At 52.3% G+C, this 22,782-nt stretch overlaps 4 protein-coding genes across 4 annotated transcripts; 3 read left to right on the forward strand and 1 right to left on the reverse strand.

Moving 5' to 3' along the window:
* Positions 1-244: 244 nt before the first annotated feature.
* Positions 245-2,632, forward strand: MIND_00572500 (F-box domain-containing protein; the record flags this gene model as incomplete). The annotated part of the gene is made up of 8 exons (XM_037362489.1): positions 245-320; positions 370-683; positions 733-972; positions 1,020-1,108; positions 1,159-1,277; positions 1,320-2,077; positions 2,123-2,322; positions 2,374-2,632. 8 exons carry the CDS (start codon positions 245-247, stop codon positions 2,630-2,632), a joined length of 2,055 nt encoding a protein of 684 aa, XP_037220410.1.
* A 2,177-nt stretch (positions 2,633-4,809) lies between these two features.
* MIND_00572700 (uncharacterized protein) lies at positions 4,810-7,369 on the reverse strand (the record flags this gene model as incomplete). Its single annotated transcript, XM_037362490.1, has 4 exons — positions 4,810-6,259; positions 6,308-6,530; positions 6,578-7,148; positions 7,193-7,369. 4 exons carry the CDS (start codon positions 7,367-7,369, stop codon positions 4,810-4,812), a joined length of 2,421 nt encoding a protein of 806 aa, XP_037220411.1.
* Positions 7,370-15,942: 8,573 nt separating this feature from the next.
* On the forward strand, positions 15,943-18,619 carry MIND_00572800 (uncharacterized protein; the record flags this gene model as incomplete). The annotated part of the gene is made up of 4 exons (XM_037362491.1): positions 15,943-16,144; positions 16,185-17,226; positions 17,275-18,393; positions 18,442-18,619. The coding sequence occupies 4 exons, from the start codon at positions 15,943-15,945 to the stop codon at positions 18,617-18,619; spliced, it is 2,541 nt and encodes an 846-aa protein (XP_037220412.1).
* Positions 18,620-20,787: 2,168 nt separating this feature from the next.
* MIND_00572900 (uncharacterized protein) lies at positions 20,788-22,426 on the forward strand (the record flags this gene model as incomplete). Its single annotated transcript, XM_037362492.1, has 3 exons — positions 20,788-21,028; positions 21,078-21,467; positions 21,519-22,426. Exons 1-3 carry the CDS (start codon positions 20,851-20,853, stop codon positions 22,424-22,426), a joined length of 1,476 nt encoding a protein of 491 aa, XP_037220413.1. The 5' UTR covers positions 20,788-20,850.
* Between the last annotated feature and the right edge of the window lie 356 nt (positions 22,427-22,782).

Consider the following 22,782-nt stretch of genomic DNA (forward strand, 5'->3'; position numbering starts at 1 on the left):
CACACTCTGGTCAAGTCCTCTGAGTTTTCACCATCCTCACATCGGTCCGATTCGCCCGACCGATCGGATCAGCTCTGTGACAGGTGTCAAGTGGTGTCAAGTCACAGGTCTGCCAGCAACCTCCATGTCGACGGGGCCGACGGTGACGCAAGACAGTGCTTGACTCGCGTCCTTGCGTTAAAATCACCTCCCTCTACGTTTTTAACCACACCCACCAATCCCCACCCGAGCTGGCACGATATCGATGGAACGCGAAGGCGACTGCCTCCCCTTCGCTGACGACGCGCCCAAGGAAGTCCTATACCGGGATTTCTCGCTGCGTATCCCTCTTTTGCTTCCGCATCGCCCCCGCTGAACCACTCCGACCAGTGAACCCCAATACCGTGGCAGAGTGGTCCGCACTCCGTCGTGCAAGGCCTCCTTTCGCCTCCTTCGACCTCAGCCTCCTCTCCACTCTCCACACCGACGTCCTCCTTGAAATTCTTGGCCACCTTCACCCACTGGAGCTCTTACATGTGGCCCGCACGTGTAAGCCTCTCCGTGCACTCCTACTTTCCCCCGTCGCCGACTCTACATGGCGCAATTCATTCTATGTGGAGGCCATTCCGGCGCTTCCGAAATGTCCGGAGGGGTTCCAAGCGCGACGATGGGCAAGACTGCTGTTTGGACCGCGTGTTTGCGAGGTATGTGACCGCCGCTTGTTTGGAATTGCCAGCTTGACATGCAAAGCAGCGATGTGGACGTGGTGGTGTGGACGCGAATTACACTCGGTGGCAGCGGCTCTGTACGTCATGCATTGACACTGCCCCGGACGAGCCGCTTTCCCGGCGCCATTACCGCCCGATGGTCTCCCCGCTACCCAAAGACCCCCAAGACTCTGAGATGCGATCCAGCCAACGGCGCCAGCTCATCACAGCGATGCTCGAGAAGGTCGTACAACAGCGCATAGGTCTGGGGGAGAGGATAGAGGCCGTGAGTCTGCGCTGTTCAGTGTGCTAATCTCTGACTTCAACTCTCAGGTGGCCAAAGGGTGTCATGAATGGGAAGAAGACATGGAAAACCTACGGCTTTCGCAGGAGAACAGACAGTATTCTCGGATCGCACGGGCGTATGCTGTCTCCATATTGCCAATGTCAAGTATATCTGAAGTGCATCTAGCGTCCCGAAACGACTGATGAAGGAGGGATTCTCCGAGAAGGACGTGTACAATGTGGCGGTATCAGAGATCGTGTGGGCATGTTTGGTTTTTGAGCGCAAGCCACGCTTGACATCTACACGTGAGTTGAACCACTGTCTAAGCAACTCTAACATATTTTTAGTGTGGCACCTCGCCCGTCCGCATATCATTCCGACGGTTCTAAGAGTCCAAGCAGAGCGGCTGGCGCTCGAGCGTCATCGGCTGCTGGCCAACCGACTGATGGTCATCCAGTCGGCGAGCTTCCTTATGCTGCGCACCGCTACTCCCATACGGGCAGGTGTTACGAGGACCGTTCCCCCACCGTGCACCTTCGCAACTGCATACCCGCCCCTCGTGGCGCTTCGCAACAACCCCTCGCATGACGTGCTCAAGCGAGACGACTCGAGGCTACGTGAGATTTTGGAGGACTCTGCCGCGGCGGAATTCTCCAAGGCGCTCTGGGAGGACCTTCGTAAACGCCTGGCGCAACGCCTGCAGCCAAACTTATCCGCAAGTCCAACGGGCGAAACGAATATAGATGTCGCCACACTCGAGCTGATCGGCAGCGTCTTCACCGTCGCGCAAAGCCGCGCCGAAGGGTTATATGATGCCTCTGTCGTAGGATGGGAGGAGACACAGGCGGCGCTGCATTGGTGCCGTGGGACCCCGCATCGCCCGTTCTACGCGCCTGACAACGAAGACCCATATGACGGGTATAACCGGATCAAAGTATCGGTTAGGGGACGCGCGACGGCAGAGTATCTTGCGGGGTTGGTGGGTTTTAACGAGCCGGCAATAGTGGTCATCAAGGATATGAAGCAGACGGCGCTCAACGAGCGGTTTGTGTGCGAAACATGTCCGACAGCGAAGAAGCGGGTGGCGCTGACATGGCGCGAATGTGTGCGTGTTTCGCCTTACCTGCGTCACTCACTCAGGTGATGGTAGATTGACCACGACCTGACGCAACACTGCGACGCGGCTCCCGCCTGGCGCCAACTGAGCCCGCGCGCCGCGGCCGATATTAGGCGCCAGGAGCGGCCGGAGTCGTACGACCAGGCGTTAATGTGGGCGTGCACGCTTTGCGACATGTATCCGCCGTGGCTGGGCCGACGGGATGTTATCTGGGAGCATCTGGTGCATGGCCCGTGCGTCGTCCGCCCCGCCAGTTGACTTGCTTTTCTGATTCCACGCTATAGACACAACGTCGCCGAGCCTATAGAGGGAGAGCATCTCGTTCCTATTGCGCTACCCGACCCGCCCAAGCGGCAGCGCGCCAAAATTGTGGAGGGCGTGTATGCCAATACGCTTCGCTGCCGGCGCTGTGCGGAACAGTATCCAGATGTCGTGAAGCTGTGGTCGCGGAGGGCGATTGTGCCGCATGTCCAGGACCGACATTTCATGGAGAAGAAGGCGGTTGGGGAGGAGGAGTGGGAGGAGGTTGAGATATTTGTTTAGAGCAAGTGTGGTTTGGTCTTGTGTCTCTCATCTCAACGTTGTAGCTCATTTAGCGGCATGCCCAATAAAGCTCTGACGAGATCCCGCGTAGACAAGATCACGGAAGGACATTGAAGTCCGATGGCAAGAACTCACCGATGAATAGGGGGGTGGTTACACAGAGCGAAAAGATTGGACTAAAGACACGAAAGTGTTTGGATCGACGGAAGACCTCAAGCCTGCACATTTTTCCTATATGCCAATCGTCAACTTGTCGGGGCTATACGAACGAACATACCCAAACTGGCCAATGACGTTACCCGGCGGGGAATACTCGCACACATAAAATTGTGCGGCGGGCTGCAAGAGGCAGGTCAACAAAATGGCGCGGCCAAAGATATTTAATGCGCACGAATTGCGGCGGGAATATCCCTGTGCACGTCTGTACCGCACATCCAACCTGCGTCGTCCCCTTCCAGACCACCTGTGTGAAATGGGAGGGCTTCGGGTCCTTTGCATTGAATTGCGCTGCAGAAAACGACATTCAGTTGCCTCACCTGGCACGGAAAAAAGGACTCACGCGCTTCGTCCGTCCAAGCCTTGATCCCCTGCGCGATCGAAAACGGTGCCGAGCCCGCCGCGAGGTTCTCCCCAAAGCGCCCGAGCGTTCCGCCGGAGTGCTTGAACTGGCAGCCGTCCGCCCACTTCTGCGCCGCCGCCGCGAGTGTGTTGTTCCAGGTGAGCGCCTTGGCTCCGTGTTTGGCGCGGATCGTGCTGTGCCCCTTCAGGTACGCGGCGAGGTCTGCAGCGGAGGCACGGCTGCCGTTGGCGCTTGCGCGGGGCATGACGGGGCTGGCCAGCGAGGATGATACCGCGACGCAAAGGAGCAGGGCAAGGAGAAGGAGAAGGGAACGGGGACCAGCCATCGTGAGCAAGAGAAGAAAAAGAGAAAACTGCGGAGAAAAAAGAGGAAGATGGCGGTCGTCGCCTCTAGGCCCGTTTATAAACAGACCATGGGGTTTCAAGGCGAAGCCAAGTCTGCGCCAAGCCACACGCCGGTGACTTGAAGGAACCCGTCGCGCAGAAGAGTGTCGGTCGTGTTCTGTGCACGTTGTTGGCGGGAAGCCATCAACGGCGGGTTGCCGTAGTCACCGCCTCGAGGCTATTGAATGAATTTTAATCCATCGGGGGGTGCGGGTCCCGGGAGGATAGCTGGACTTTGAGCGCCGGACGACATGAGCGGAAGGGTCAAGGAGGGAAAAGCTGTGCAACGGATGAAAGCTATATCATGATGATCATGATCCTTGTATGGCGATCGGCGCATGCCGTACAGCTACACAGCCGCAGATTGCTTCTCTCACCACAACCACCACGATGAACCGGTGAGTGCCTGTATTCTGACCAATGTGCGGCGGGGATGACGGATGATTCAGTGGGCCGATCATACTTGTGCGTTGCAAGCACTTTTGCGAGGAGACTTTGGTTGACGACGCCGCCAGACCATCGATGAGGCGGAGGTACGTTGATATCGTATTCCCTAGTCAGCCTCACGGAATAGAGCAGTTTTTGCTCGACCAGATGGTACTTACTCTCCTCCTTGGCGCCTACCGCGCTAATGCGCATCACAGCCACCTCCGAGCCCCGATGACGATGATATGGTAAAGAAGCTCCGCCAGCGGCTCCGCGACCTACTAGCGCAGCTGCGGGATGGTGCGGAGGGGATCCGGACGAAGAGGGGCGATAGCGCCTAATCATGTGTTCCACCCGCTCGGATGATTGTGGTCATGGCTTTGACTGTCTAAAGTACGGCTGCTTTGTCTCGGCTTCAATCACACAAGTAAAAAATTAGACAAGAAAACTGATCATTTGTGCAACAATTTTTGCTGATCAAAAATTGGAAACACTTCACTAGCAAAAATGTTGAAAAACACCTTGAATTTTTTTTCCCAATTTTCTCTTGGCAAAAACTTGAAATTTTTGTCCTAAGGTATAGGCCATGCACGATCCACGACCCCCACGTGAGTGATGCGCCACATCTATATTGGGAAATATCTGCTAAATTTCATCCATTCGACCACTTCTAGCCTGAATTGGGTCAATCGCCGCCATGAATCGATAGATATTGGTGCCTAAGTACTATATATGTAAAAATAATCGTGAAAATACAAGAACTGATGACGGAGTTCGTGCAACAATGACTACTTGATATTCTGTGTACCCTTGGCCTTGGCTTCTGCCTTTTCAAGCTCAGCTCTGAACTCTGGGGGAAGCATACGATGCCCTTTGTACTTCTTTACTGCCCATGCGGCCTGTGCGCCATCAAGTCCTTTTCGATAAGCGTCGGCAAAACGATGAGCACGCAAAACAAACCTTCGCATCGAGGCCAACGGTACACTATCCAACGCTGTCAGTGTGTTCCGCTCTAATGCTTCATCGCCAGACGATTCAGGGTACTGCCGGTACACGCGCTTGGCAAATCCCCACACCATTTCGATGGGGTTAAGCTCTGGGTGGAATTTTGGAAGGAAGAGGATTGTGACGTTGAAGGGCGAGCAGGCTGCCTCTAGGCATGACTGGACGTTGGCGAAATCGGGCTGGTCAAACAGCATTCGACGCATGCAGCATGTCGTCTGTCTACCCGCATCAACTTTGGGGCACTTGAATTTCTTGCATTGGGCAACTTTTCCTGCAAGCTCCTCCTTCGTCAAATGCTCTCCCAAGTCCCCACGCAAACGTCTCTCCTCCAGAATAACCGCCATGCCCTTGAATTTACCAGCGAACTTCTCGACATCGGTGGGAAAATAGAGAGACTGTGGACTGCCGTCGGCGAACGTCGCACCAGTCATTTGGATCTCTTCCTTGACGCGTTCACCGTGCTCGTCGTGCATGATGGTCTGGTCTTCGTTGAGTTTGTTGACCTGGACCAAGAAGTTGGCATCTTTTGGGTCCTTGGGAGGTTTGGTCTTCTTCGGCGGTTTCTTCTTTCGTGTCTCATTCCCTCCTCCAGCTGGCTTGGTTTTCTTTGGAGCTCGCGGCTTCTTGGTCTTCTCTCCACCATCCCTGCCCTCTTCTTCTGCCTCAATTGCACGCGAGCCCGAAGTAAACTTGGGCATTCCCATTGCTGTCAACGCACCAGCAGTCCGAGCTCGATGGGTGGTCGCATTGTCGTAAATGAAGATGTGGTCAAATTCTGGCCACCGTGTTGTGGCGATTGCGCAAGCAGCTCTCGCTTGCTCTTCGATATCCGCTGCACTAAAGTAACCGTCTCTGTTCTTTCCTGGGCACATTGTCCGTCTTGCTGACTCACCCTCCAGCCCTCGCAACCATCCAAAGTCGGCAGAGAAATAGTCGGCAGCCATGAACGATCCTCCCTCTCCCTTTTGATATGGTTTTGCCCCCGCCGTCACATCCTGCCAAAGCTTCCGTCGTCGGTCATGGCCGTAAAAGATCGATTCATCGTGGTACCATATGCATGTGGGTCGGACTCCTGGCGGTAAACGAGGGACTTGGATGGTGCCATCGGCGTGGTAGATGTAGGAGCGCTCTTCAAAATCTTTGAGTGTCGGCAGGTACGTCTCTTCTCGATACACCACAACATCTTCCCTCTCATGCCCGTCAGAATACTGGCCCTTCTTTGCATATCCATAACTGCTTGTAGTCAGTCTTGAAGAATGTCTTCAAACATGCAACACGTACGCAAAACCAAGCTTGATCAGGTATCGGCGTGCAGTGCGAATGCTAATAGCCGAGGTAATCTTGTATCTTTCTCTGATGTCTTCTCGGTTCACAAATGCTTGGGTTTTCTCCGCCGTTATTTCCTGGCCACGCAATGCTGCTCGCACTTCGGCATCAAGACTTTCGTTGTTCAGTATTGGTTTGCTTGACTTCCCATAGGGATTACAAGGAAGAACTTGTCGATCTTCGATAAACGCGCAAGCTCGGCAAATACCCTCGCGCAGTTCTTACCCCGACCAACAGCAATCGCCGCCTGCATCGCTGACTCACCCCAGTCTTCATATGTTGTTGATCTGGGTGACGTGTATATCGACAGCAGAGTACGCATTCCCTCCAGTCTTGCGCGAACATATGTGTCAAACTTGGGCTTCTTGTAGCCCTTGCTGTTGGGACCACGAATTTCACCCTTCATCAACAGCATCAAGTCCACGAGTGCATCATGGGCAGCAGTGACGCTGGGTGCAGAGAATACCACACGTTGGCGTTCGGCAGTTTTCATTCTTGCAAGATATTCCAATGGTGGAGCTGGACGCGGGTACCCATCGTAGGGAAATGTTCCAGGAGCGCAAGTGAGAAGCTCGTCAAATTCGGGATTAACAAATGCCAAGTCCTCGTCTTCTGAATTAAGTTCCTCGTCGACATCCTCAAACAGCTCAGTAGTAAACATAAAGGTCTCGGGGGCACCAGTGGGTGGCTGGCTCGTGAAGCCTTCACATTGGAAGGTGATAGGCGCAGGCTGACCAGTCACTAGGAAGGGATCGTCGCCAAGGGGTTTCAAGGGGGAAGACGTGTCAAGATAGGCCTGATTTTCGTCAGAAAGTCTCATCTATGCTGTGTGCCACTCACGTCTTCTATATTCTCATCATTCTCGACGTGTTCGACGCGTTTGACGCGTGTCTTCTTTGAATGACGCGATCTTGTCTGCGGTGTAAGCACGGAATGGGTCCGCTTCTTTTTGGGTGTTCTCGGAGCAGAGGGAAGATTGGCCGTTCTGGCACGGATATGGGCCTTTGGTGGAGGCATAGAGCAGAAAATTGCCCTGTAGCAACGCCGCCAGACAAGCTTTGGCGCATCCGCGTTTTCGGGTAGTAAATGGCAAACTCCGTCATCAGTTCTTGTATTTTCACGATTATTTTTACATATATAGTACTTAGGCACCAATATCTATCGATTCATGGCGGCGATTGACCCAATTCAGGCTAGAAGTGGTCGAATGGATGAAATTTAGCAGATATTTCCCAATATAGATGTGGCGCATCACTCACGTGGGGGTCGTGGATCGTGCATGGCCTATACCTTAGTTGTTTCTCTATATATAGTCTGACATTCTTCTTAGTGATCATTAGGTAAAGAACGTCAAGTTTTTTTCAGGCAAAAGTCAAGGGGGGGTGTCATTATTCGAAAAATGGATATACTGCTGAAAACTTTTTAAAGGACCTCCGGGGACCCTCCCTTACCATATTGGGTAATATATTCCCATGATCGCTCATCATGTGACCAAATGATGGGATCAAAAGTGGTGATAAAATTTATGTTTCCAGTTAAATTTATTAAAATACCATTACTTATGATACATATATATGACTTGAGCCTTCACAGAGTAATCAATGATAAATTTATGACACCAGTCATACTGCCGTCACACTGCACCCCAAGTAAGGTGTTGAAAGCCTTCACATAGGAAAGTAGTAGGCATCTTGCATATCCACTTTGTATTCTATGCCAAAATAGTACAAATGTAGTGCAAAGCCAACCTCAGACCTATCAGAACTGCCCCAAATTTTTATATAGTAAAAGTTTTTTAAGGGCCTTCTGGGAGCCCCCCCCCCCTACCCCATGTCTGTGATGAGCAGCATCTCGACACCCCCTTAGCAAAAATTATAGAAAAAAGTTCAAATTTTCACTCAGAAAAAAATGTATTCAAAAGTTTCAAATTTTTAGCTAACTTTTTCACAACAATCCACCCTGACTAGGGATGAGCATGGTTCTGGCTGACCCACACATTTTGGCAGGTTTGAGCTGTATGGGTATGGATTTGGGTCAGCACCAGTCTGACTTGTGGTTACTCAGTGACTTAGTGTCTAGCTAGCTTTAATGTGGATTTCACTGCCTTGCCACTCTCCTCTTTAGCCTCTGGAAGCACTTCTAGATGCTAAACTACACTTTTAAGGTGAATAGGACCTCTGATGGCCTAGTTTGATGTCAGTGATACAGATATGATACATGGTAAAACCCGCCAATATGATACCAATAAAATGATCAGGCATATACGGGGTTTTTTTTTAAAAGATCCCTTGTAATTAGAATATTAACATTTTTAAAAAACAGCAGTGGTTTACAAGTTGTCCTCTCATTTTAATAAAATCCATGCTGTCAAACTCTGTATCTTTCTTGGCACCTTGCCATCAACATTTTTTTCATCTTTTTTGGCCTTTCCCCTACTCAGTATTTTCCCCATACTTAAGGAGTTTTCCACACGTCAGGTCCGGGGCCTTATAGCTACCACACTGCCCACCCTGACATGGCCTTTCAACTTTTAATCATGTATCATATTTGTATTTGGTCACACACTGGATTGGGTAAAATATCCCTTGAAGTAGAAACTGTTTTAGATTCTTCCAGAATCTAGAACCAAATCAACCTGTGGAGATTTACCCAAAATATACCTTTTTGAAACTGAGAATGATTTTAGTTAAATATATACTAGCTTTAGGCAGTCTGAGATGAAATGCTGAAACTGAAGGTTTACAGTACAATAAAATTATTGTTGAAATCTCAAATTTATTCATGCCAAAAATTGTGATTAAAACTATCAGTATATATATTGGAGAAATTGTAAGAGATATTGTATGTATATCAGTGACTTGAGGGTCAACCCTCAAGTCAGTTGAACCCTACAGGTCTGACCTCTGGGTAGACCCTATAAGTTCAGTCTCCAGCTACATATTTAAATACATAATTAGCATGAATGGGATAACAACTTTGTAATGACTTTAAACAAACTTTTCTACTAAATGTTATTAGATTGTAGGGACCTTTGATACATGTTACTATTCAGTTTAGACTTAGGCTTCAAAGTCCATAGTTGAGTCAGAAAATGCAAATTACTGACCCAACCCTGAGATTTCAAAACAGTAAACAGTGGTAAGGTCATATGTTAACCCAATTACTTGATGGTTCCAAAAGTCAGATATAGTCGGAAAGGTATTTTAAAGTTCTGCAAACTTGATTTCAATCCTGATATGCTTGGCTACAAAACCACAGACTGTAAGGGGAGCATGTGATGGGACGGCTGTGACCGATCATGTGACTGGTCCATGTACAGATAGCCCTGTACTTAAGTAGTTGGCTGTGGGGCTATTCCCCCGGCTTTGGTATCAACTAGGCACCTGGACCCTCATCCCCTGACACAGACATTCACTACAAGTCAAGGTTTATTGAATTGACTTCAAAATTCAAAGTCAACCAAATGACTCCATATTGCACATAGTAGTAGAGCTTTATTGATTGAGTAAATGTTCAGTTCAAACCTATTCAAAATTTACAATAGTTGACTCACAGAACATGAAATACTCCTAAAATATCAACTTTGTTACTTTAGGGCTGACCTGGCTCCAATAGTATTAGCACTATATTGTTGTGAATTTCCCCTTCCTGTTCACTGCTTACCACTTGTAGGATAGAGCACAGGTACAGATCTGGGTCTGCTTAACTTGACTCAGACCCTGATCCTGACTTAGACCCTGACCCTGACCCTACTTAAACCTGACTAAGGTTGACTTGATTTCTCTCTATACACGAAGGCATCAATGACTCACTAGGCCATAACAACTCAACTTAACTCAGCATCTGTTCTGTTCCAGGTGTATGTTTCATTGAAAAAACTTGCATAGCCTGATCTAAAGCCTGATGTACCCTTTGTTTTCCTACCGCCTCTACCCTCTGTCTCATATTGATTATAATAGCTTTAATAACATTACTGTTGGTACTAGGGCTGCTGGGTCTGGGTCTTGAAAGGCAGACCCTGACCTTAATAAACCCTGCCCCTTCTGGATATAGGGTTCAACCAGGTCTGGGTTGACCCACAGGTTACAGACTGTCAGGAACGGGGCCGGCCCGGGCCCACGCGACGGTCTCCTGCCAGTCTGACAAGTGTGGGAAAGATGGTTCAACCCCCATAGCTGGGTGGTCGGCAACCAGGCAGCGTAGATGGTGCCACTACTGCAATAGAGAGCAGGGTAGGGACAGCTCGGGGCGACTCGAGACGCCCCGCTGCCACGTTGTGTGACAGCGGTGTCACAGGATACGAGTAGTCGTCTAGAGTTTCCTACCCCTGCTGAAGGGAACGAGTCCATAGCCAAAGATCGCTGCCTAGTAGAGTTGGTGCCCAAGACATAGGGCAAGGCATAGGCGGGGCCAGTTGAACAAGCCGTTCGGGCGGGGCGTGACGTAACGCGGTCACACCCGACGGTTCGGGGGTCGAGGGGAGTCGCCCCGCAACAGGGGCTGCGGGCCCGAGACCCCTGGAGCGCTTGAGAAGGGTTGCCAGTCCAAGGGGCGACATATCTCCTTTCCTGGAGTAACGAGTCGCTGTGGCTCCTAGACACCGCGTGACGGCGCGGTGTGACGCGTGACATGCGGGCCCGATCGGGCCCGCACCCTCCCATCGCCCCGTACCAGGGGAACCCAGAGCTTGGCCAGAGAGCAAGAAGAAGTGGCTAGGACAAGGAGTGAACATAAGAGACAAGAGCCTGGGCTGCCCAGCCCAACCAAGGGCTCAGGTCAATGAGGCAAGCGAGCCTGGAGCGTCAGGGGTTGCCTGGACACCCCTTGCATGGGGATTCGTCGCAGCAACCCCGCTTGAAGGGACCAGGCCGGAGTAGGGTTCAAGGAAAGAGACTTCAATGCTAAACCTAAGGTACAGGAGTAATACTGTAGTCTTTATATACTGTGGGCGCTAGGGGCCGATCGGGCCCGCTGAGGGTCGATCAGAAGGGAGCAGGGGATGTCTCTGGTCGTCCCTGGTCGCTCCGCTAGGAGCCCAGGGACCATTCCTCTGGAAAGGAGCCATGCCAAAGTCGACACTAAGGAGTGTTTGGCAATGCAACAGTAAGGAGCTCCCTCCTGATCCCTGTGGTTGTCTGGGGCCGATTGGGCCCGCTGTCAAGGGCGTCCGGCGGCGCATCATGATCCCTGATGGCGGGTCATGATGGCTTGATGGCTGACTAAAGCGCGATCCGTGATTATGTCCCTTCTCTGGGATATTAGTGTTGTTGCTCATTGCTTTGAGCTTGTGAATTATGAGGGCTTGTCAAGCCCTAGGGCTCTAAGGGTGGTGAGGGCCCGATGGGCCGTATAGGGCCCGTTGGCCCGACCCGAACCCCTGACATCACCCCCCACTAGGCGAAACTCGTCCCGAGTTTTATCGTCCGATTTCCGTATTCAATTCCGATTTGTTGAGAAAAAAAAATTTCGTCATTCGCATGTAGATGCCTTCTCGTCGAAGGGCTTAGTCGATTCCTCTCTCGCGTCCAGGCCCCAGTCGCGTCCTCCCAAAGGATGATCAGACATCCTGACGCTCTCCTGGGTCTCCCCCGTTCCCCGTTCCTGGCCGAAGCGGAGGTGGTCGTACACCCCATCCGGTCCAGGCGCTGCGCCTAACCTCCCAGCACTCCTCCCCATCGCCTGTTTCCCCAGGCACGCCCTTGCAAGGGATGATCCGACATCCGGACGCTTCTGAGTCTCCCCCGTATCCCGTTCTTGGTCGCAGAGGAGGCGGTCGTACACCCCATGCGGTCCAAGCGCTGCTCCAAACCTCCCAGCACTCCTCCCCATCGCCTGTTGCCCCAGGCGCGCCTTTGCAAGGGATGATCGGACATCCAGACGCTTCTGAGTCTCCCCCATTTCTCCCGTTCCTAGCCGCAGAGGGGACGATCGGACATCCCTTGCGGGCCAGGCGCTACTCCTAACCTCCTAGCACTCCTCCCCTATCGCCTTGTGTCGAGTTGGGCTCGGCGACGGCTCGACGCGTCGTTCTCGGTCACGTGCTTCCCACGTGTGCGTTCCTCCTACTGGGGCGCATGTTCCCTGTCGTCACGTGCTGCGTGCTACGGGGCCCGCGATGGCCCGACACCAGCGCCCGGAGCGGACGGGCCGGGTCTTATCCGTGACATCGCCCCCTCCCTTGGAACGACTCATCTCGAGTCGGCGTGGCTTGGTCGCCCCGGTTTCTCGGGGTGTTTGGTTGTTCACATTTTCCGAACACTGGCTTCCAATTACATGCTGAGCATTGGCTGCGCGTTTTTAGACCTTTCGTAGCTTCTCCTGTTTGCGTAGTTTCAGCCCGGTCCGGTCCAGTGCGTCCGCGCATATGCAATGTTCAATCTCGTTGCCAGTCGAAGCCCAGAGGCGATGGGGTCGTTATGACGACGCCTAGCCATCCCTCTGTCCAGCCTCCAGTTTTGGGGTGTTATTGTCCCCGGTTTTTTGCTGCCAGTGTGCAGCCACCCCGTTCCAGGGGTCATCGCTGTTTTGTTGCAGATTTGGCCCGTCAGTTCGTCAGGGCCCGTCAGGCCGATTCGGGCCGATGTGGGCCGAATCGGGCCGATTCAGGTCGTCGATCCCATCATCCTAGTGGTATGAGGGTTTGAACATCAATTCGCACGGTTTTGGGTTTGTCTGGTTGAAGGCCAGCGCCTTTGAACAAAATTTCCCACGGTTGGGAAATGGGTCACGTTTCGGGCACATGGGACGGGTCTCTTGCTAGTGAAAAGAGCCTGGGTCTGCTTCTTCCCCCAGCGCTCCCAGAGTGGTTTTCCACTCTCCTTGGCTGCTATAGAGGTTGGGACGGACTCAACGTTTCCCGTGCCTCAAGCGCCGTTCACCGGAGTGGACGCCCCATGGCAGATAGAAGTTGCGGCCCAGAAGTCGACATCTGGGGGAGCCGATATTCCTTACCTCGGCGCCAGGGTACGAGAATTCGAAAGAAGAGGGTATAGGGAAAGAATTTGCCAAGTAGGGGCGAAAGAAACAAAAGTTTGTGTTCGGACCAACGGCTCATCGGGCCCGTAGATTGACAGGCCAGACTTCGAGTCGGGCCGCGCAAGGTCGCCTAAGAACGCACACCAAGAACAAAACAGACGGATTGTCGGGCCCGCGAGTATGGCGAGCGGGGTAGATTTGAACCAAAAGGGCCCGTTAATTCGGTCCCTTGTCGTTGTCGGTGATCGAAGGTTCGAATCGGGTCGTTTCGTCGTTGTTAGGCGCAGAAGGTATTGAAGAACTCCTTAACCGGAGTGAACAAGTGAAGCAGGTTTTGACCTGTTCCCAGGAGTTTTAACGCGAAGGGGCGGACTCCTCAACCCATAAGACGAATGGAGCAAAAGTTGTTGGCTCCCAGGAGTTTCAAGACAAAAGGGATAACTCCTCAACCCATTGGACGAAGTGCCGACACATAGAGTGGTCGTTCGGCACAGAAAGGATTGCTCCAAGAACTTGAGCTTTCCAGAGAGCGCCCCACACTTGAAAGAAGGACAGTAAAGGAGGTTTAGCATTCTGTCAGGAACGGGGCCGGCCCGGGCCCACGCGACGGTCTCCTGCCAGTCTGACAAGTGTGGGAAAGATGGTTCAACCCCCATAGCTGGGTGGTCGGCAACCAGGCAGCGTAGATGGTGCCACTACTGCAATAGAGAGCAGGGTAGGGACAGCTCGGGGCGACTCGAGACGCCCCGCTGCCACGTTGTGTGACAGCGGTGTCACAGGATACGAGTAGTCGTCTAGAGTTTCCTACCCCTGCTGAAGGGAACGAGTCCATAGCCAAAGATCGCTGCCTAGTAGAGTTGGTGCCCAAGACATAGGGCAAGGCATAGGCGGGGCCAGTTGAACAAGCCGTTCGGGCGGGGCGTGACGTAACGCGGTCACACCCGACGGTTCGGGGGGTCGAGGGGAGTCGCCCCGCAACAGGGGCTGCGGGCCCGAGACCCCTGGAGCGCTTGAGAAGGGTTGCCAGTCCAAGGGGCGACATATCTCCTTTCCTGGAGTAACGAGTCGCTGTGGCTCCTAGACACCGCGTGACGGCGCGGTGTGACGCGTGACATGCGGGCCCGATCGGGCCCGCACCCTCCCATCGCCCCGTACCAGGGGAACCCAGAGCTTGGCCAGAGAGCAAGAAGAAGTGGCTAGGACAAGGAGTGAACATAAGAGACAAGAGCCTGGGCTGCCCAGCCCAACCAAGGGCTCAGGTCAATGAGGCAAGCGAGCCTGGAGCGTCAGGGGTTGCCTGGACACCCCTTGCATGGGGATTCGTCGCAGCAACCCCGCTTGAAGGGACCAGGCCGGAGTAGGGTTCAAGGAAAGAGACTTCAATGCTAAACCTAAGGTACAGGAGTAATACTGTAGTCTTTATATACTGTGGGCGCTAGGGGCCGATCGGGCCCGCTGAGGGTCGATCAGAAGGGAGCAGGGGATGTCTCTGGTCGTCCCTGGTCGCTCCGCTAGGAGCCCAGGGACCATTCCTCTGGAAAGGAGCCATGCCAAAGTCGACACTAAGGAGTGTTTGGCAATGCAACAGTAAGGAGCTCCCTCCTGATCCCTGTGGTTGTCTGGGGCCGATTGGGCCCGCTGTCAAGGGCGTCCGGCGGCGCATCATGATCCCTGATGGCGGGTCATGATGGCTTGATGGCTGACTAAAGCGCGATCCGTGATTATGTCCCTTCTCTGGGATATTAGTGTTGTTGCTCATTGCTTTGAGCTTGTGAATTATGAGGGCTTGTCAAGCCCTAGGGCTCTAAGGGTGGTGAGGGCCCGATGGGCCGTATAGGGCCCGTTGGCCCGACCCGAACCCTGACACAGACACGGAAGCAGAAGATATGTTTAGAACAATAATTTATGTATTTTGCTATATTATCTTGTTGTGAAATCCATGCAGAAGTGCTAACACAAAATCCAACTGGGCCAAAAGACTACTATGACCAGATACTGATCATATGTACTTCCACTATATATATAGCTGGTACACACATTTGCATGCATGTAACACTTGTGCCAGGTATAGTATATGTAGCCTGTCTCTCAAGATCTAGAGCATGGTCAATACAGTTCACTAATTATAATATATTGAGTCATATAAATAACTTGATTTTCAAAAAAAAAAAATTACAAAAATGAGATTTAGATGGTAAATTGTTAAATTATAACTGCCTATTGAACCTTTCTGGTTAATTTTGAAAGGGTCCAGGCTTGGCCAGGTTCAAAAGTCAGTAGGGTAGAGCATAGGTCAGGGTCTCAGGGTCAGGGTCAGGGTTGGTGCACCCTGACACAAACTCTACCTGACTTGTACTCTACCCTTAAGGTACTTGACATCCACGCTCGACGGACATCAGCTGATCAAATGTGACTTTCACCAAATTGGGAAGGAGGGCCCGGGTTTGCACAAATTTTTATAGATTATGATTTCGGTGTAAAGATAGCTAGATATAGCCTTGACTTAGGTATCGACCAAAAATCAGCCCAATTGAAACATTATTGGGTCAGAATCTATCAAATGTGAGATCCATCACTCAGACCACCCGGTATCGACGACCGCTGACTTCGGAACCATGCCAGCTGTGTCAAAGGCGAAGAAGAAGAAGGCAGAGGTGATTGTTCAGAACCGCCTCAATAGTCTTGCACGGTCAGCAGCCGGAACCGTCAAACGCGTCTTCGCGGAGATCAGCTATAGTCCTCAGAAGCTGGCATCCGTGTTTTCACCCAGGAAAAGAAGGAAGCGCCAAGAGGACAAGGAGAACGAGGTGCGTGGACGTGTTTAGCGCGTGAAATTGACACTAATTGACGCGTTCAGACACCGAACGACGCGCGTCGCGCATGGACACCAAATCGACGTGTCCTGTCACAGATCCGTTCCTCGTGTCTCAATTCCGAGTCGATGGTGACTACGCTACTCCGACAGAGGCTCCAGCGTTCACTGAGCGACTCTGGAGACTTCCCAAATCGACTGACGAGCTAAACAACGATGTAGACTTCAATGACACGGCTTCTATCGACACATTTGCTTTCCTCTCATCGAGTCCCACTCTGATTCCATCTCCCACGGACTATTCATCTCCACGACCATTTCCCACCAGTCCCACGCTGCCAACCACACCTGACTTCGCTGAATTCATCTGGGATTTCGAGCTTGACGAGCCCATACTTGATGATCTCTTCACGCTAGAGCACGAAGATGAACTACTGGCTATAAATCCCTGCCTACTCTTCCATGACGAAGGATACCCTCGGCCACCTCCTCCTGAAAGCTTTATCGAGCGCATGTCCCGACATTCGACACGCCCGGGAAAGCTGCGAGAAGCACCGTTGATTGCTGAGGCGAAGCTTGCTGCCGGCGATATTCATATTGCAGCACGCGGAAATCATCGGGGCTCACCTACGAATCTCATATTTGGACGCGCTGGTGTCGGATACCGCGACCCAGGGTTCTCGCCGTTTACGCGCAATCGAATGTGGGGCATTCAAGCGATGCTCAACTTCTACGTGAACCCAGGCTCAACAACCTACGGAAACTGGGGAGAATCAGCTTCCATGGCGGCCATTATGCTCAATCGAGGAAGGCATTGCGCACGGGTTCTTGCCCGACTCACAAGGCAGTACATCGTCAACCGTGAAATCCTCAATTTAAACCCATACGGCAGATGGACAACGAGTATGTTAGCAGACGAAGATCTTGCCAACAAGCTTCGACTGCATATCCAATCGCTAGGGACAGAAATCACGGCCGAGAAGGTTCGCGCCTACCTCCTGGATCCCGAAGTCCGTCAACGACACGAAATTGACCGCGATATCTCGCTTCGAACCGCGCAGAGATATTTGACAGCACTGGGGTATAGGTGGGTGTGTCCTACTCGTTTATAAGTCATTTAATCTCGTGGTTTCAGGTGGACCTACTCGAAGAAAGGACAATACGTTGACGGTCATGAACGTGCTGATGTCGTTCAGTACCGCAACCAAGTTTATCTTCCTCGACTCTTTGAGCTCAACCGCCGAGTTCACCCATTCGACAGTGAAACTGGAGAGCCGATCGAAACTGCACTTGCTCCAGGACGACGTGTCATTATTTGGTACCACGACGAGAGTATCTTTTATGCGCACGATCGGCGCCGCAAGACATGGTATCACAAAGATGCAGCGGCTGTTCCCTATCGAAAGGGCGAAGGTGTTTCCTATATGGTCGCCGACTACTTCTCAGCTGAGTTTGGCTGGCTTCGCCATCCACTTACCGGTGCACGCGCTCGCGAGGCTATACGACCGGGCAAGAATCGCGATGGATACTTCAGTGCTGTCAAGGTTGTGCAGCAAGCAGAGAAGGCTCTGGCAATCGTACAAGACGCTTGGCCTGACTACGACCACATTTTCATCTACGATAATGCAACAACTCATCGGAAACGAGCTGAAGGAGCGCTTTCAGCCCGCGCAATGCCTAAGTTCACCTCAGGCTCCAAGAACTCAAAGCATCCAGATGCAAACCTCCTTGTAGAGGTCAATCGACGCGTCAACGGCCAGCTTGTCTACGATCCACAGGGGCGTCTTGTCAAGGACAAAATTCGAATGACTGGTGCGTATTATGGCCCTGACAAAACCCCACAGGATCTTTATTATGCGGACGACCACCCCGATGAAACGATACACGGCAAATTCAAAGGCATGAGACAGCTGCTTATCGAACGTGGCCTTTCTCAATATGCTGATCTTCGGACGGAATGCCCCAAATTCAAGTGCGAGGATACAACAGACAGCGCTCAATGCTGCTGCCGACGGATATTATTCAACCAGCCCGACTTTGCTGCAGTCAAATCAATACTCGAGGACACATGCTCAGAGGCGGGCGTCGAAGTTTTATTCCTTCCCAAATTTCATTGTGAACTGAACCCCATTGAGATGGTTTGGGGCTATGCCAAGCGCATTTATCGGACCAAGCCAGAGTCTTCGAAGGAGGAGGACTTGGAGAAGAATACCCTGGACTCACTGGAGGAGGTTCCTATACTCTGCATGCGACGGTATGTGCCTGTTGAGCCTTTTGATTGCATGTTACTCATACTTTCCAGCTATGTTAACAGGTCGTATCGATTTGCGCAGGGATATGGACATTTAGGACTCTCTGGAGCTGAGCTTGCATGGGCCTCGAAGCGTTATCACGGCCACAGAACGTTTCCCAACTTTATTTTTCAAGATTTGGTCCGTGCAGGCTTGCGCGACGCTGTTCCTGACACTTTTTGCACTTGATAATATTTCAAACTCTCCAAAATTTTGCATAGAGTATCCTAGTAGCATTCTAAACCACCTAGAAGTACAAATTTATAATTCTATAAAAAAATTTGAGCTGTACTGAGAGACTCGATGAAATCTGCCTGAAAAGGGAAGTCACATCTGTCACGCACGTGATGTCCGTCGAGCGTGGATGTCAAGTACCTTATCTTGCACACATAGATATGTATATGATGAATAAGGTATATACCTCTCTCAGTTCATTTGTGCATTCTAACATGAAACCCGATTACCCCTTAGCAGGGCCGCATATATAAGGTGTGATAGTATATACTGTACTTCATTGCTTAGATCGCCTATTGTACCACTTCACCCCATGCACAGAGGCATCACTGACTCATTGGGCCTTGACAACCTGACCTGACCTGACCCCACCAACACCAACAAGAGACCACTTTGACAGGCCCTTTTGGTTCAACTTGAACCTGCCCGCCATACTTGTGGGCCTGACAATTCATCTGTTCTGTTCTGGGCATGTGATTCTCTAGAGGAGCCTTGCACACCCCGACCTGTCAGGCTTCAGGTCGGGCTGTGCAAGTGTTAAGTGCCATGCAAGAACTGAAAGTAAGTAACGGAAAGCAAAACCGAGTGGCTATCACAACACTAAATCGGAGTGAGCGACTACACATCTTGCAGGCCGAAAGCAAGTCTGAACAAATATGTGAACTCCTGCGGATACGTTCGGAGAAGCCAAGCTCGTAAGCGAGATTGGGTAAGCAGGAGGGCGATATGGGTTAGAGGTCGCGCTGTACGCGCTGTGTGAGCTGTGGGCACAGGCCAGACACCGGCTTGCGCAGGCTGGAGGGCAGTGAGGAGGCTGTAGCCTCAGCAGTATATATTTGCAGCGTTTGTAGGCTATAGGTAGAGAATACGAGTGCCCGGCTCTGCGCGGGTTTATTGTGGTTATCGCCGTTGTTATCTTTTGTCGCCGTTATCGCTGTTTCCATTATCGCCGTTTGTGTTGAAGAAGTTCTGTCAGTTCGCCCCGTTGTTCCGAGTACCCGCCCGCTGTCCCGCCGTCCCGCCCACCGTTGATCTTGGTCCCGCCCGTTGTTTCGCTTACCTAATCACCCCAACCTTATCGTTCCGAGCCGTTAAACGTGTTTTCTGGATTGCAGCAGCTATATACTTTAGCTGGAACCCCCGTACTTGCGCGCATCAGTTAACTACCCCACCCATTTCAAACTCCGACGTGATCCGCTTCTGATCCGGTCTGATCCGAGTGATCCGAGACTCGGCCCGCGTACTTTGGTGTTAGGCTCCCTGGTTTTGTGTTCTGTTGTGTTTTTGTGTGCTGATTTAGTGTGTTGTGTTGGAGTTTGTTTGTGCTGGTGTTCTAGTTTTCTTGCGTTTCAATGGGTAAAGATCCAAGTTGATGGTCGGAGGGTCCGTACAGGTCCGAGGGAGTCTGCGTGCAGATTACTGTTTGAAGGGAAACGCTCAGATACCTTCATCGCGTAAAAACCCTGTTGTGCTCCAAGGATAACCTCGGATCGTCCGAAGATGCACGGGATATAACAGCAAGGCTCCTCCTAAGAACGTGCACCCGGAACAGAACAGACGGTTTTGCCATATTTGATGCACATGATATCACAACCAAATATATGCGCGCAGATATGAGCCATTTCAGGAATGGTTTCAGTCCTATAGATGGTTTTCATCTCAGACTGCCTAAAACTAGTATATATTTGACTAAATCATTCTCAGTTTCAAAAAGTTATATTGTGGGCACATCTCCACAGGTTGATTTGGTTCTAGATTCTGGAAGAATCTAGAACAGTTTCTACTTCAAGGGATATTTTACCAAATCTGGTGTGCCAGCACTAAAAATTTGTAAGAAGTCCTCCTCAATTCATTACTCTATACATAAGGAAGCTTGAAGCCAGGTCTCAACATTTGGTGCAGGCACTAAAGATCCCTAGTTGGAATTACTTATCCTCTCTCTCTTAATTGAGGAAAGATAAGTAACTTTAGATATTGCCACATCTGTGCAGAGCTAGAGCCAACAGTGCTGCGGACCATCAAACAATACAAATCAGCGCGCCAAGTAGTGGGCGGCGTCCGGCGCCAATCAGATCGATCAGTGGCGCCGGCGCCGATCTTACCTCACCACATGGGTTTTTGCTCTCACCGTCCGCCCTTTCCTTCGGCCTTCCTTCCGCCACCACCATCCAATCCATGTGCTTGTAATGTCGACGCCGCGACGTATTATCGTGGATGACGCCTCTCCAACCATCCTCTACGGCGCTGGCTGGGCACCCGCCGATGTCGGAACGCTCAACGGGCAGGGCAATTTTGGGCCGGTGTATAAGGGCACGACACACTCTACGACGACGGATGGGAGCAGGTTCAGCTTTGCGTTCAATGGTGCGGATTTCCACTAGCCTTCTGCGCTTCTGAGCTGAGTCATGCCCAGGCACGTCCATTGGCGTCGTTGGCTCCATCGCTGTGACCAAGCTGGCGGACGGAACGTTTGACCCTGCGTGGGAGTGCACCGTGGACGGCGCTCTCATCCCTACCGGTGACGCCACCTTTCCCTACTTCGAAAACAACTGGGGGCTTTGTCAGCAAGACCGCCTCCCACCCGGGCAGCACACGCTGACGGTCACCGTCCATACCAAGGGCCGCCCGTTCTACATCGACAGCATAACTTACATGCCTGACGAAAAGGGGGCGGATGTGGACGGAGCAGTGCTTGAGTATCGGAATACAGATGCGAGCGTCAGTTTTGGGACGGGATGGCAGGCATGGAGCGGGCAGAATGTGACCACGACGAATGCGGCGCAAGTGGCGCTTAATTTCCGAGGTGCGTGGCCCGCTTTGCTTCCCACGACTTGGGTCTAATGGCAGAAACCAGGCACGGAGGTGGTCCTGATGGGGTACATTCCCACCGAGCTGGCCCACACTTCAACAACGGCCAGCTTCACCATCGACGACTCACCGCCGCACACCTTCGTGCTCGCCGGTCTACCAGCGGGAAATGGCACCGCCACGCAGTACAACGCGGTCATACTATCCGTTGTTGGCCTTGCCCCCGCCACGCACAACCTCGTCATCACACACAAGGGGGACAAAGACCATACCCCGCTCCCCGTGGGCTCGTTTCTCGTCACCAATTCGGCCCTCCCGCCGGCCAGCAGTACGCCTACCACGAATGCGACCCACCGAGCGAGCCCCGTTGGCGCGATCGCGGGCGGAACCGCCGGTTGCGTTGTCGCCCTGCTGCTCATTCTTCTGGGGGCCTGGTGCTGGCGCCGGAAACGCCGTGTCGCACAGGGAGAAAAGGCGGTGCCTGAGCCTCAGCCCGAGCCGTGGACCATCAACGGAACAGGAACGCCCAGCGCCAGCGTCTTGGGCACTCTCGGGAGCGGCCCGAGCATACCCGTTGCGCCGAGCCAGATGTACCATGCGCAGTTTACGCCGAATCCGTTTGGCACGCCGCCTGCTTCTGCCGGGTATGACTACGACTTCCGCTACCCCGGCTCGCAATCGCTGCCCAGCGACAACGGGAGCGGGAGCGTGCCGTTGAGCCCGCAGCGGTCCCAGTCTCACTCTGCCAGCCCCTCGCTTGCGCTGTCGACCCCGTCGTCGGCCTCGGCGGGTATTGCGGGGCTCGGGGCCGGACCGCTGCCCGGCAAGCTTGAGCCGCAGCGTGGGGCCCCACCAGTAGTGCAGCAGCATCAGGATAGCGGGGTGCGCTATCGACAGCCTGAGGGACAAGGACAGGCGATAGAGGAGCTGCCGCCTGGGTATAGTCCTGACTGATCCTGATACTCCTTCGATACTTGGTGATAATCAGTCATTCTTTTGTTTGCCTCTCGTACTGGTATCTTACGTTTCAAGTTGTCTAATCTTGCTTTGAATCATGTCGAAGAATGAGAGAAGGAGTGTTGATTGAGTATTCCAGCTGATACAGGTACTGGGGGGTAGCGAGGAGTGCAGCGTGTGCATTTTTAAGCCATCTTCTGACGGAGAAGATGTAGGAGACCTATTCAAACAAGTATTCAAAGATTGTTGATTGATACCCCTGAGCAGATCTGACGTTCGACTGATGTCGAGTTTTTTTTTTCTTCAACGGACGTTAAGACTTGACTGCTCTATCGCACAAGCCTTCCTACTTG

This window comes from Mycena indigotica, assembly GCF_014461135.1.
Source record: "Mycena indigotica strain 171206Taipei chromosome Unknown Mind.scaff0005, whole genome shotgun sequence".
NCBI lineage: Eukaryota > Fungi > Basidiomycota > Agaricomycetes > Agaricales > Mycenaceae > Mycena > Mycena indigotica.